General features: G+C 43.0%; 1 protein-coding gene across 3 annotated transcripts in view; it reads left to right on the forward strand.

The window, feature by feature from the left end:
* The window catches only part of LOC311101055 (TGF-beta receptor type-1-like), a 78,946-nt gene extending 63,965 nt beyond the window's left edge, over positions 1–14,981 (forward strand). The window contains exons 8-10 of one of the 3 annotated variants that reach the window (XR_014609871.1): positions 105–235; positions 9,224–10,098; positions 10,234–14,981. Coding sequence is in view for 2 of the 3 variants with exons in the window: in XM_084142090.1 (XP_083998216.1) it covers positions 105–235; positions 9,224–9,349 (257 nt within the window). In the remaining variant the exon portion in view is untranslated. Of the gene's footprint in view, positions 1–104; positions 236–9,223 lie in introns of all 3 variants that reach the window. The other 2 variants (XM_084142090.1, XM_084142091.1) reach the window with 2 other exon arrangements.
* The last annotated feature ends 922 nt before the right edge of the window (positions 14,982–15,903 follow it).

The following is a 15,903-nucleotide window of genomic DNA, read 5'->3' on the forward strand; positions in this document are numbered from 1 at the left end:
AAACACATTTTCCCTTGAGGGATAAAACACTTTTAATGTAATGCGTTGTACTTACTGTCAGCGATTGTGATGTATTTTAACGCGTCTGACGTGATTTGCGTCAGGCATCGTTGAAGACTACCAGCTGCCATACCATGACCTGGTGCAGTCAGACCCCTCTGTGGAGGAGATGAGGAGGGTGGTGTGTGAACAGAAGCTACGACCCAACATTCCAAACCGGTGGCAGAGCTGTGAGGTACGTAACACGCACGCACACACACTGGACCTTCATACCATAAAAAATGCTGATCTTTTGATTGCTTTGGTTTTTAAACCGTTCACATTCCAAGTTCTGAGGCACGACTTGCCTTAAGAAATGTGTAGTAGTCTTCTCTTTGTGATGCAGCCATAAAAACTAGCCAATTTCATCAACTGAAAATCCACGTGAGAGGATTCTCTCCAGATAGTCTTTCCGAACTACTATCTGTCTCTGTCTCACGACATGGTGCGTTTAAACCAAGAACGATCACAGCCCACAAACCTGAAACTCTCCCATGCGTCCATCTCAATAAGACTCAGGTGTCACAGAAGCTAGTGTTTCCCTCTCTCCTCATTATAACCACAGTCCCTCCCTCCTCAGAGAGTAACCATCCACCCTAAGGGGAAGAAAGTGTGCTGCGTCTCTCCCTCCCTCTCCCCCTCTCTCAAGCTTCCCTCCTTCACGACATCACACTGTTTACAAGGCTCTCTTTCTGTCTCTTCCTTCCTTCCTTCCTTCCTTCCTTCCTTCCTTCCTTCCTTCCTTCCTTCCTTCCTTCCTTCCTTCCTTCCTTCCTTCCTTCCTGTCTTTACATCCTCTTTCTCTCCCTCTTTCTGTTTATAGGTGTCTCTGTTTATTGCCTGGAAAACTGAACAATTACATTAGCGCCAATCCACAGTAATACAATCTTGTAATCTAATCTGTCCAGTATGACCAGGCCTCAATGGCTGCCAAGCTGTTGTGCCCGAGCTGCACCTGCCATTCAACACAACACAGTGACAAGACACTGATCGATCAACCGGAGAGATCTATGTCCCTGATACCAAAATAATAGTCTAATAGTCTAATATTTCTGCCTTGGCCAGAACAGGTTGTTTGCTGAGTTGTCCACCATACCTTTTTATTGAAATATTCTTTATAATTTAGATGAATACATACATACAACCTATGGCAACACAAATATTAAGCAATGTAGCAAGTCAGTACCAATTGACCACACATACAGTACAACTAACACAACATGTCAAGACATACAGTGCATTTGGAAAGTATTCAGACCCCTTGACTTTTTCCACGTTTTGTTACGTTACAGCCTTACTCTAGAATTTATGAAATTGTTTTTTTTCCCTCATCAATCTACACACAATACCCCATAATGACAAAGCAAAAACATTTGTTTAGAAATTTTTGCAAATGTATTACAAATAAAAAACTATCACATTTACATAAGTATTCAGACCCTTTACTCAGTACTTTGTTGAAGCACCTTTGGCAGTGATTACAGCTCGAGTCTTCTTGGGTATGACGCTACCAATTGATCACACATACAGTACAACTAACACAACATGTCAAGACATACATACAGGTCTGGTTTCCCAGAAACAGATTAAGCCAAGTCTTGGACTAAGAAACGCTTTCAATGGAGAATCTCCATTTAACATGCTAGGCCTAGCATAAACCATCCCAAAATTGAAATATACAGCCAGAAGAAAGTCATTCTCCTCTTCTCTTCTCTCCCGGGTGTTAATTGAGGCTAGCTACGGCTGAGGGGGCGGTGGTTTAATGTGCCAACAGGCAGATGGTGTCTCAGCGGCCGCCGCTCGTTCACAGGTCAGGCCGTAAACACAGATGCCTTTTGTTGAGACTGGCGTGTTGCACCGCCACGGTGAGTCAGCCACGCCCTGCCAACAACAATACGACCAGGAAGAGGGTAGAGGAGGACTGAGAGGAGGAGTGTGTCTGGTAGGATAGAACAAAGAACAGTGAGGGACCACCTTGTGCCACACTCTCCAAACAGACAGTGGTGTAGTTTATTATGAGCTCCACACACATAACAGAGGTACAGATTACCCTGTAATGACTTCTCAGAGGACTTCCGTCGCAGACAGACCAAACAGCTTCTTATGTTCATACAGGTAGTCCGGCCGTCAAGGGTAGCGTTGGTATTCTGTGAGAGACGCTTTGTTTTCACTGAGACAGGCAGAGCGTGACATGTGGAGAGCCTTCCCGGCCTTGTTTCGTGTCTGACAGCATGACCCTGAAAAACCACTCTGACTGTCTCACTGCTAGCTATCAGTTCAGGGAGTTGTGTGTTGGGTGTGTGTGTCTAGTCAGTTTGCACATAGTGTGTGTAGTGGTTGTGTGTGTATTCGGTTTGCATACTGCGTGTGTACGTGCAGTAAAGTACAAACACACACCCCTCGGGGCTCTTTAGCTAGCTATCTGCTAGTCACTGGGGCTTTCCTGTGGTTTCCAGCCCACAGCCCCACAGGGCCTTGTGAACTCACCAGATAACATCTCCCTTGTGCATTCTTCTCACATGACTCAACCCTCTCCTGTTTCCCACTCTGGAGAAGAATCCTCTTAGCCAGTCCATCTGTATCATCAGAACCACACGTTGGGTATGAAAAGTCTGGTCAATAAATCAAATTAAATCAAATTTTATTGGTCACATACACGTGTTTAGCAGATGTTATTGCGGGTGTAGCGAAATGCTTGTGTTTCTAGCTCCGACAGTGCAGTAATATCTAACAAGGAATATCTAACAATTTCAGAACATATACCCAATGCACACAAATCTAAGTAAAGCAATGGAATTAAGAATATATACATAAATATATGGATGAGCAATGTCAGAGCGGCATTGACTAAGATACAGTAGAATAGTATAGAATATAGTATATACATATGAGATGTGTAATACAAGAAATGTAAACATTATTAAAGTGACTAGTGTTCAATTTATTCAAGTGGCCAGTGATTTCTAATCTATGTATATAGGCTAGTGAAGGCTATTTAACAGTCTGATGGCCTTTAGATAGAAGCTGTTTTTCAGTCTCTCTGTCCCAGCTTTGATGCACCCGTACTGACCTCACCTTCTGGATGATAGCAGGGTGAACAGGCAGTGGCTCGGGTGGTTGTTGTCCTTGATGATCTTTTTGGCCTTCCTGTGACATCTGGTGCTGTAGGTGTCCTGGAGGGCTGGTAGTTTGCCCCCGGTGATGCGTTGGGCAGACCGCACCACCCTCTGGAGAGCCCTGCGGTTGCAGGCGGTGCAGTTGCCGTACCAGGCGGTGATACAGCCCGACAGGATGCTCTCAATTGTACATCTGTAAAAGTTTGTGAGGGTTTCGCCTTCTTCACCACACTGTCTGTGTGGGTGGACAATTTCAGTTTGTCAGTGATGTGTACGCAAGGAACTTTACGCTTTCTACCTTCTCCACTGCGGTCCCGTCGATGTGGTTAGAGGGGTGTTCCCTCTGCTGTTTCCTGAAGTCCACGATCATCTCCTTTGTTTTGTTGACGTTGAGTGAGAGGTTATTTTCCTGGCACCACACTCACAGAGCCCTCACATCCTCCCTGTAGGCTGTCTCGTCATTGTTGGTAATCAAGCCTACTACTGTTGTGTCGTCTGCCAACTTGATGATTGAGTTCGAGGTGTGCTTGGCCACGCAGTCATAGGTGAACAGGGAGTACAGTAGGGGGCTGAGCACGCACCCTTGTGGGGCCCCAGTGTTGAGGATCAGCGAAGTGGAGGTGTTGTTTCCTACCTTCACCACCCGGGGGCTTCCCGTCAGGAAGTCCAGGACCAAGTTGCACAGGGCGGGGTTCAGACCCAGGGCCTCAAGCTTAATTATGAGCTTGGAGGATACTATGGTGTTAAATGCTGATCTATAGTCAATGAACAGCATTCTTACATATTATTCCTCTTGTCCAGATGGGATAGTGCAGTGTGATGGCGATTGCATCGTCTGTGGATCTATTAGGGCGGTAAGCAAATTGAAGTGGGTCTAGGGTGGCAGGTAAGGTAGAGGTGATATTATCCTTGACTAGTCTCTCAAAGCACTTCATGATGACAGAAGTGAGTGCTACGGGGCAATAGTCATTTAGTTCAGTTACCTTTGCTTTCTTGGGTACAGGGACAATGGTGGTCATCTTGAAGCAAGTGGGGACAGCAGACTGTGATAGGGAGAGATTGAATATGTCCGTAAACACACCAGCCAGCTGGTCTGCGCAAGCTCTGAGGACGCGGCTAGGGATGTCATCTGGGTCGGCAGCCTTGAGAGGGTTAACATGCTTAAATGTCTTACTCACGTCGGCCACGGAGAAGGAGAGCCCACAGTTCTTGGTAGCGGGCCGCGTCAGTGGCACTGTATTATCCTCAAAGCGGGCGAAAAAGGTGTTACGCTTGTCCGGAAGCAAGACGTCGGTGTCCGCGACGTGGCTGGTTTTCCTTTTGTAGTCCGTGATTGTCGGTAGACCCTGCCACATATGTCTCGTGTCTGAGCCATTTAATTGCGACTCCACTTTGTCCCTATACTGACGTTTTGCCTGTTTGATTGCCTTGCGGCGGGAATAACTACACTGTTTGTATTCTGCCATATTCCCTGTCACCTTGCCATGGTTAAATGCGGTGGTTTGCGCTTTCAGTTTTGCGCGAATGCTGCCATCTATCCACAGTTTCTGGTTAGAGTAGGTTTTAATAGTCACAGTGGGTACAACATCTCCTATACACTTTCTGATAAACTCAGTCACCGTATCAGTATATATGTCGATATTGTTCTCTGAAGCTACCCGGAACATACCACAGTCCACATGATCAAAACAATCTTGAAGCGTGGATTCCAATTGGTCAGACCAGCGTTGAATAGTCCTTAGCACGGGTACTTCCTGTTTGAGTTTCTGCCTATATGAAGGGGGAAGCAAAATGGAGTCGTGGTCAGATTTGCCGAAAGGAGGGCGGGGAAGGCCTTGTATGCATCCCGGAAGTTGGAGTAGCAGTGGTTGAGTGTTTTAGCAGCGCAAGTACTACAGTCGATGTGTTGAAAGAACTTCGGCTACCTTTACCTCAAATTTGCTTTGTTAAAATCCCCAGATACAATAAATGCAGCCTCAGGATATGGTGTTTCCAGTTTGCATAGAGTCCAGTGAAGTTTTTTGAGGGCCGTCGTGGTATCGGCTTGAGGGGGGATATACACGGCCGTGACTATAACCAAATAAAATTATCTTGGGAGATAATACGGTTGGCATTTGATTGTGAGGTATTCTAGGTCGGGTGAACAAAAGGACTTGAGTTCCTTTATGTTATCACAATTACACCATGAGTTGTTCATCATAAAACATACACCTCTGCCCTTCTGCTTCCCGGATAGATATTTATTCCTGTCTGCGCGATGAACTGAGAACCCAACTGACTGGATCGACTCGGACAGTATATCCCAAGAGAGCCATGTTTCCGTGAAACAGAGTATGTTACAATCCCTGATGTCTCTTTGGAAAGAAACCCTCGCCCTGAGCTCGTCCACTTTATTATCCAGAGACTGAACATTAGCGAGTAATATACTCGGAAGCAGTGGATGATGTGCACGCCTCCTAAGTCGGACTAGAAGGCCGCTCCGAGGACCTCTCCTCCGGCGTTGTTTTGGGTCGGCCTCTGGAATCGGTTAAATTGCCCTGGGGGGTGCGAACAAATGATCCGCTTCAGGAAAGTCATATTCCTGGTTGTAATGCTGGTAGTGCTGGTGAGTTACTGCCGCTCTGATATCCAATAGTTCTTCCCGGCTGTATGTAATAACACAAACAATTTTCTGGGCTAATAACTTAAGAAATAATACATAAAAAAACGAAATACTGCAAAAGTTTCCTAAGATGGCACCGTATTTCCAGAGCCCCCTGGTCCAAAGTAGTGCACTATATCAAAAGTAGTCCACTATGTACAGTTGAAGTCGGAAGTTTACATACACTTAGGTTGGAGTCATTAAAACTTGTTTTTCAACCACTCCACAAATTTCTTGTTAACAAACTTTCGTTTTCGCAAATCAGTTAGGACATCTAATTTGTGCATGACACAAGTGATTTTTCCAACAATTATTTACAGACAGATTATTTCACTTATAATTCACTGAATCACAATTCCAGTGGGTCAGAAGTTTATATACACTAAGTTGACGGTGCCTTTAAACAACTTGGAAAATTCCTGAAAATTATGCCGTGGCTTTAGAAGCTTCTGATATGCTAATTGACATCATTTGAGTCAATTGGAGGTGTACTTGTGGATGTATTTCAAGGCCTACCTTCAAACTCAGTGCCTCTTTGCTTGACATCATGGGAAAATCAAAAGAAGTCAGCCAAGACCTCAGAAGAAAATTGTAGACCTCCACAAGTCTGGTTCATCCTTGGGAGCAATTTCCAAATGCCTGAAGGTACCACGTGCATCTGTACAAACAATAGTACGCAAGTATAAACACCATGGGACCATGCAGCCGTCATACCGCTCAGGAAGGAGACGAGTTCTGTCTCCTAGAGATGAACGTACTTTGGTGCGAGAAGTGCAAATCAATCCCAGAACAACGGCAAAGGACCTTGTGAAGATGCTGGAGGAAACAGGTACAAAGTATCTATATCCACAGTAAAACGAGTCCTATATCCACATAACCTGAAAGGCCGCTCAGCAAGGAAGAAGCCACTGCTCCAAAACCACCATAAAAAAGCCAGACTACGGTTTGCAACTGCACATGGGGACAAAGATCATACTTTTTGGAGAAATGTCCTCTGGTCTGATGAAACAAAAACCGAACTGTTGGCCATAATGACCATCGTTATGTTTGGAGGAAAAAGGAGGTAGCTTGCAAGCCGAAGAACACCATCCCAACCGTGAAGCACGGAGGTGGCAGCATCATGCTGTGGGTGTGCTTTGCTGCAGAAAGGACTGGTGCACTTCACAAAATAGATGGCATCATGAGGAAGGAAAATGATGTGGATATATTGAAGCAACATCTCAAGACATCAGTCAGGAAGTTAAAGCTTGGTCGCAAATGGGTCTTCCAAATGGACAATGACCCCAAGCATACTTCCAAAGTTGTGGCAAAATGGCTTAAGGACAACAAAGTCAAGGTATTGGAGTGGCCATCACAAAGCCCTTACCTCAATCCTATAGAAAATGTGTGGGCAGAACTGAAAAAGCGTATGCGAGCAAGGAGGCCTACAAACCTGACTCAGTTACACCAGGTCTGTCAGGAGGAATGGGCCAACATTCACCCAACTTATTGTGGGAAGCTTGTGGAAGGCTACCCAAAACATTTGACCCAAGTTAAACAATGTAAAGGCAATGCTACTAAATACTAATTGAGTGTATGTAAACTTCTGACCCACTGGGAATGTGATGAAAGAAATAAAAGCTGAAATAAATAATTATCTCTAATATTATTCTGACATTTCACATTCTTAAAATAGTGGTGATCCTAACTGACCTAAGACAGGGAATTGTTACTAGGATTAAATGTCAGGAATTGTGAAAAACTGAGTTTAAATGTATTTGGCTAAGGTATATGTAAACTTCCGACTTCAACTGTAGGTAATAGGGTACCGTTCCAGACATATGCACACTTAGTCATTTCTAGGTGTCAGGATTAGGCCGTGTTCTGGCCTTGAGTCCATTCAGGCAGACAAAGCAGAGAGCGCTGTGAATGCTTCTTAAAGCAGTTGCCAGTGTGGAGACTAGCTGCTGAAAAGGCCCTGCTGGATGTGATTCAGTGTAATGTATGTTTGTCAACAGACTGCAACAGATTGTGGGGGAGTGAGGGACCATGGTGGGCTGCTCTGCTCTGCTACTACTGTGCCAGACTTCTCCCACAACCAGGCTATCACTAATACTATTACTGAATAGGGAAGAGAAGAGTTTAGACTATTAGATCAATGGGGATTTGTGATGTTTTGAGTCCCAACTGTATTGAATGTCCCAAGGTCTCATCAAGTGAACTTTGGTAATGCAACAGCTTCTGAAACAATGGTAGTTCATGCTGTGTTTCTCTCTAGCCTGTCTCTTACAGTCTTATCCATAGGGTATTGATTGAATAATTTATTTTATTTCCATGTCGGACACCAATTGGTGCCCATCCCATATGGGGTTATAAGACACAATATCAAGTATCTGTGCACAAAACTATTTTTTTTTTAACATTAAACAAACTGAATGCATTTCACAATTAAATGCATAATTAGCAATCATAAATATTTTAACGTCATTAAAATAATCTGTGTAAAATTGAGCATTGTGTAAGTGAAAATGTAAGCGTTTACTGTTGACATTGGTAGCGAATACAGTGCTAGAACAAGTGAGTAATCATGCTCGAACAGTTCCACACTAAGAATGACTTGGTCTCTGTGGTTAAACATGCCCATTCAAATTGCGAGCATCTCCCACAACTGGAGCATATACGAGAGACACTGATGTGGGTTGTGCTGGCCTACTTGTCAGAAAGCTTACTGAAGAGTATTTGTCAGCGTTAATCCAAATGACTGCGCTCTGTCTTAATAAGCACTGGTGGAAATCTCCAAGATTATGTCCTCGACAGGCTTCTGAGAGATGTAGACAAATTGTGGCCAGAAAACAGATGCTGTTTACAAGGCTGGTAGCAGAATGATTCAGCGTCTCATTCCAGCTCCCCAAAAAACAAACCCTTACTTTCTTAAAAGGATAGTAAGGGGATTTTGGCAATGAAGCCTACTTCCCCAGAGTCAGATGAACTTGTGGTTACCATTTTATATGTCTCTGTGTCCCTCTATGCAGGAAGTTGGAGGTAATTTTGCCCAGGACCCAGATTCACAAAACCTTTTAAGAAGACATTTCTTCTTAACTGGCATTTTTTTTTACTTAACTATAGACTTATGAAGGAAGTTAAGCAAAGTTGCTATTCCTCAAAAAGATTATTGGAAATGTACTTGCACTATTTCTTATGTTTCTCCTTAAGCAAAACGTGTTTTGTGAATCAGGGCCGTGGCCCCTCTGCGTCTGATCGGGGTGCGGTGAGGAGGGGGGACTGTCTCTGTGGTGCTGGGAATACAAAACCACACCGTTTACTAATATCATATTCATGATAAAAAATACTAATATGCACCTCTGTTCTAACACAATGCTTCAGTGACGTTTTTTCATCAAGTCAACCTTTCTCTCTCTCCCTCTCCCCCTCTCTCTCTTTCCTCCAGGCTCTGCGGGTAATGGCTAAGATCATGAGGGAGTGCTGGTACGCCAACGGAGCAGCCCGCCTCACCGCACTACGCATCAAGAAGACCCTGTCCCAGCTCAGCCAATCAGAGGGCATCAAGATGTAGACACACCCTTTCTCCTGTTATATTATTAATAATATTATTATTTTCATTATTACCATCAATAGTTCTCTTTCTGCCGCTCCTCCTCTTGGTTTGAAAGGAGAGGCGGTGCGGCACGGTGAAGTTTTACTCTGATACCCCCCTGACCCCTCCCTAAATGCCGTCATCGTTTCATCGTCGCCCCGCTGACTGGCGCGTGGATCTATTTTCTGTCTCATGGAGGTGGAGCATGGATCTGGTAGAGGGATGTTTGCCAGTGCAAACCCCACCCCACAGTCCTCATGATTTGGTGGGATCACATCCTCGAGTGCTCGTGAAAGACCTATCGGGGTGATTACAGACAAACGTAGTCCCACCATGCCACAGACCCATCTCTCAGTGCTGTTCGGCGGAAACCAGATGAAAGGAAACATCAACAACCCATCAGAAAAACCCTAAGGTTGCATGACTGCTGGTCATAACATTCAGGTGACAATGCCTCCATTCAAACAACAAATGTTCAATTCTGTCACTGGGCGAGGTGGCTCGGACTCGACGAGAACCACCCTAGAAAAAAGATTGAACGAACTATAGTTAGTTTATTTTTTACCATCCGGTACTTAAAAACAAGTATTTTAATTGAGTTATTGTTTCTGTGTTTTTCCATGGAGAGATGCTGGTGTGCTGTTGGACTCGTCTCTCCAGAAAATGTTGCACCTTTTTTTGTGTTTCTCGCTCTCCTCCCTACGTATCACGGTACAGGGGGTCTACAGGTCAGTTTAACTTATTTGTTTTTGTTTGCAAACAAACTGGACATGAGCTCATTCAGTCTTGGCCAACATGCTATGGCATATGCAATATAGATCAAATGTATCTATTTTATATACTCTGCTCTGCTACTACAACAGCAACGTCAACGACAACAACAACAGCTCGACAGTCGCCACCATGCCTTCCAAGCCAGGTGATAACCGGAAAGTGCCACTGCTTTAAACCTACCCCCCTTCCCCTCTCATGTCGGGTACTGTGTGGGGGTGTTGGTGTGATTGCAAAGGTGTGTGGGTGTGTGTGTGTAAGATTTCATGGAGTCTTGACAGAAGCCCTCCCAGAGCTGTAGGAGCAGCAGGGAGTGTTCCTCCTCCTATGCACATGAAAGGACACACGTGACCTCGCCACACTTCCACGGGCAGCCACAACACCCCCTCTCTGGTGCCATCTACCCACCCACCTACCTCCCTCAGCCGGCCCACCCTCATAAAAACAGCAACAAGGGTTGTTTATCTTTCTTTCTCCCTTTTCCACTCTCTCTCCGCTGTATGGGAGAGCTCTCATGACTATAGAAACTGAATACCAGACTGATAGTGGGGCTAGTACCCACAGGCCTACACTAAGGTGGCTTTAAGGAAAAATAAAAAAACTACGCAAGCATTACTGAAGTTGCCCTATAAACATGCATTGTTTGATTCTTTTTTTGTAAGGGGGTTCAGTGTGTGTGACAGCACACATTTATCTCTTTAAATAAAAACAAGGTAAATATAGCAAATGGATATTTACTAAGCCATAGGTTTTCCAATGTTTTTTTGTGGCAACTTTTTCTACTACTAGAAGAATGTACATTTACGGATAAAAATAATCTGTAACATTATGTAAACTGCTTCACATTTCAGTTTAGCAAGTCTTATGGGACCAATGGAGAGAGGCAGGATTGCTCTTGTTTTGTAAAAAGTAAGATTATAAATAATTACTATTATAAAGTAGGGTCAATATTCTATATAAAGGAAAAAAGTAAATGTAGCACCAGATTTTAAAGCTGCAATGTGTATCTTTTTGGGCAACCCGACAAAATTCACATAATGTGATTTATAGATCTGTCATTCTAATTTGAAAGCAAGTCTAAGAAACGGTAGATCTGTTCTATATGCGCTATTTCTGTGCTTCCTGTTTTTAAGTTTCGTTTTTGCTTTACTTTTGGTTTTGTGCACCAGCTTCAAACAGCCGAAAATACAATATTTTTGGTTATGGAAAATATTTCACAGCTGTTTAGATGGTACAATGATTCTCTAAACTATACTTGCTTGTTTTGTCACACAAACTTTTTTGCAACCAGGAAATGGCAGAGCGATTTCTGCATAGTGCATCTTTAACAATTTATGTTTTGGTTTGTATTTGTAAGGTACCCTATTGCCACACACCTAAACCTGCAAGCTGCATATTTATACCAATTTGGATTGTGCTCGTTTTGGTATGTTCATTTTCCACAGTCTTGATGTCACTGCAGTTTATTGCTCTATTTCAGCATACTAAGCAAAACCTCATATTGGAGCATGCATAAAAACAATTTAAAATATTTTTTTTGAAATACTGTGTTGTCAATCGTCACAAAAAATACACAGAACCCCAAAATATATGATTGTTTGGCAATAAGTGCACTTGTTCTGACTTAACTGCACGTTAACCTGTGTAGCAATAAGGTTGTCTTTTTAATTGTATTCTTCCTTTGGATTTCTCTAGAACAGTCTGCTGTTTGGATGCATTGTATTTATCTATGGGACGCTGTGCTGCTACAAAATGTCTGCCTCTGTTTTGAAACCAAGATGAGGTCAGAGATGCTCCGTGAGAGCCCTGATTGGATATGCAAACATATCCCACATGCCTCTTATTAGATCTGTGCCATGATGTTTTTGTCTACACGATTCACCGTTGGTGTTCCCCAAGGGTGAGTGCTGGGATCTCTCTCTCTCTCTCTCTCTCTCTCTCTCTCTCTCTCTCTCTCTCTCTCTCTCTCTCTCTCTCTCTCTCTCTCTCTCTCTCTCTCTCTCTCTCTCTCTCTCGCTCTCGCTCTCGCTCTCGCTCTCGCTCTCGCTCTCTCTGTGTCTGTCTCTCTCGCTCTCTCTGTCTCTCTGTGTCTCTCTCTCTCTCTCTGTGTCTGTATGTCTGTGTCTGTCTGATGCATCAGGTCAATCCTCATCCTGTAGAGAAATGCTGAAGTAGCCCTTTAAGCATTTCCTTATTATTTCTGATTAGGTGTGCTTCAGGAAATGAGCATTTTTACATTTTGTTGATCTTTACATTGTGTTGAACCTTGGAGATTGATTGTATGCTGTGCCATATAGTAGTCTGAATGATCCCTGCTACATACTGAAAAGGAAGTTAGTGGGAATGCGTGGACAGAGGGGGGAAATTGAATATATAAAACTACAGATGTGGGATCTTAATTTGATCACCCCATTGCAGGAGAACTTTCCTGCAATGCAGGACATTTTAAACTTGTAGTGTATTTGAGTTTAAAAAGACTAATGAAGTTTGTAATTTTCACTTATAAAAAATGTATCAACCCCTACAAAAATTTCCATTAATTATAATCCACCTAATAACTCACATTTCCTGTTGCTGCATGATTATTTTCCTGCTGTAGCAAACTGGCTCAAATTAAGATCCCACATCTGTATGTAAATATCTAAATATATCTCTTGTATATCTTACGCAGTTGGTCAGCAAAAAAAAAAGTTTGAACAAAAAAAGAATTAAAAGCTATCCTTAACATTAAGAGAGTAGCAGATATTGCTGCTATGATACATGGTGAACAAAAGAAAGAAAAAAGAGCAGGAATGTCATCATGCTGAATTTGGTCCCCTTGTGTACATAATGCTAGATCTTGAAACGTGTGTTAGTGGCAAGGTCATCTCCATTCTCTGGGACATAACAACAAAAACAACACTCAGAAACAGCAGCAGTTCAGCTGACTACTTCGCTATCTATGCCTCCGTTGTCTACACTGGGCCAACGTTCGTTCTGTGTCCGGACACATTTCTGTCTTAAAATCACCAGCAGCCTTTCTTTTCGTTTCCAAAATCAAAGGTGACTTATTCTTACATTAACTGTAAAAAAACATTACACACCCAGGTATTCCTCTTTCTCAGTGATATGCAGGTAATTCTTCCTGGCCATACCAGCTTACGAGTTAACAGAAACAACAACAACCATACCTTTGCACCATTTTATCCAAAATGGGGCGGAACAGTTAGTTGCGGCTTTCGGGGTGGTCTAGAGTGGAAGGGGTGGTTCTAGGACTCATAAAGCGCATTTAGTTCGCCCAGGGGTCTCTTGAGGTGCTACCAGTGTCCTTTTCAATGTTCCCCCAAACTTTTCTGTGCCTCCTTTCTGCTCATCTATTTCCACCCAGACACAGGAAAGGAGACACACAAGCCAGGAGGTCCCAGGCAGCAGACCGCCAGCAGCCATCTTTATTGCACCAGTTACAAGGGGTGGGTGAGGGAGGGAAGGTTGTTTGCTGTACGTGCCCTTTTGTGACCCAAACCCATATAATTTGGTAATTATACCACTAGCAGACGAATGGTGTTGAGGGCACCACTTGATATGCAGTCTGCTCAGACAGAAACGCAGCACGGTTGCACCAAGCAAGGAGCAACACTAATGGTTGCTATTGTGTGATCTAATTGAGGCCAGGGAGATATCCTAATGATGCCAGCATTGCCCCCCAAAATTTGAAAGCACTGAAATTAAACTGACGTGAATGTATAAACTCAAATGGCTCGACCTTCCCCTAGATTGGCCGCAAACCGGAGCACAATTTGCATAATTTCGTCAAAGGTCATGCAGGTTCCTCTATTTACAGTTATGCAAATGTTTGGTCAATGTGGTCCCTTGGGATTCAATTTTTCACACCTGTCCTGTTTGGGCACAGTTTTATTAATCTTTCTATCTATGCTAATATCTGGACCTTTTTTGGGGTACTGTGACCCAGTAGTGTCAGAAAGCGCAGGCATCATCACTCTGGAGACATTTTTAGACTGCCAATTAATACCCATGGGAAAGAAAGAAATGGTTTGGGTCACAAAAGGGTCCTGCTTGCTAAATAAAAAGCCAACAGAGGTGCTCTCCACATGTTCTATGTGGCTGCTGTAGTGAGACCGTTGTGTAAAAGACAGCTTTATCGTGTTTTATTTGGTGCCTAAGTTAGACTCTCTCTTCTGTTATTTTTCCACCTAGAATGACGAGCTGCATGTGATTGTGTTCCAATGTATGCATCAGTTGATTTATAAATAAACTATTAAAAAGCCGAAAAAATATATATAAAAAGTGTAATTAACAGGATATATAAAGGTCATACAAATCTAAAGAAAATACCTCCTCTGAAGACCAATTGTGTTTTTACCTCAGTGTATATATTCGATTTGTTTGCTCCAAATTTGCATTTTCTTTTGTTTCTATGAAATGCTAATTTGGAGAATTGAATTATTTGTCAATGGTACTTTATTGTCAATGGTATTATTTTTTGTGGTGTTCCCAAGCAGTATATTCCTCTATTTACCATTAGCACTATTTGACTTATGTTCTGTTCCAAATGTAAATGCTTTACCAACGTCAAAACCTTAGTCTTTTCCAAGCCCCTCTGAGCTGTGTTAAAAAATGACTTGTTCTTTTTAAGTGGTCAAAAAGGAGGCTGCAAGGAGAGACTTTGGAGACCCTCGAAATCGATTCAGAATCGCCTGTGCCCCCTTCTGATTATTTCTAATGCATATGTATTGACTTTTTTATAGTGTGCACCGAAGAATGAACGATCAACATAGGATAGCTTATGTTAACTTCTAACATAGTTGGAGTACAAAGTGGTGTGAATAAAAAAAAAAAATGTTTCTGTAAGACCACGGTCTTGTCTGTTTTGTTTGTGGTGTTGGATTCACATTCACAAGGCAGTTATTTTATTTTATTTCACCTTTATTTAACCAGGTAAGCCAGTTGAGAACAAGTTCTCATTTACAACTGCGACCTGGCCAGAGTTACATATGGGATAAACACAACGTACAGTCAATAACACAATATAAAATCTATATACAGTGTGTGCAAATGTAGTAAGTTATGGAGGTAAGGCAATAAATAGGCCATAGTGCAAAATAATTACAATTTAGTATTAACACTGGCGTGATAGATGTGCAGAAGATGATGTGAAAATAGAGATACTGGGGTGCAAATTAGCAAAATAAATGACAATGTAAATAACAATATGGGGATGAGGTAGTTGGGTGGGCTAATTACAGATGGGCTGTGTACAGGTGCAGTGATCGGTAAGCTGCTCTGACAACTGATGCTTAAAGTTAGTGAGGGAGATAAGTGTCTCCAGCTTCAGAGATTTTTGCAGTTCGTTCCAGTCATTTGCAGCAGAGAACTGGAAGGAATGGCGGCCAAAGGAGGTGTTGGCTTTGTGGATGACAAGTGAGATATACCTGCTGGAACGCATACTATGGGTGGGTGTTGCTATGGTGACCAATGATCTAAGATAAGGCGGGGATTTGCCTAGAAGTGATTTATAGATGACCTGGAGCCAGTGGGTTTGGCGACGAATATGTAGTGAGGGCCAGCCAACGAGAGCGTACAGGTCACAATGGTGGGTAGTATATGGGGCTTTGGTGACAAAATGGATGGCACTGTGATAAACTACATCCAATTTGCTGAGTAGAGTGTTGGAAGCTATTTTGTAAATGACATCGCCGAAGTCAAGGATTGGTAGGATAGTCAGTTTTACGAGGGCATGTTTAGCAGCATGAGTGAAGGAGGCT

Source organism: Coregonus lavaretus (assembly GCF_964263955.1).
Source record: "Coregonus lavaretus genome assembly, chromosome: 2".
NCBI lineage: Eukaryota > Metazoa > Chordata > Actinopteri > Salmoniformes > Salmonidae > Coregonus > Coregonus lavaretus.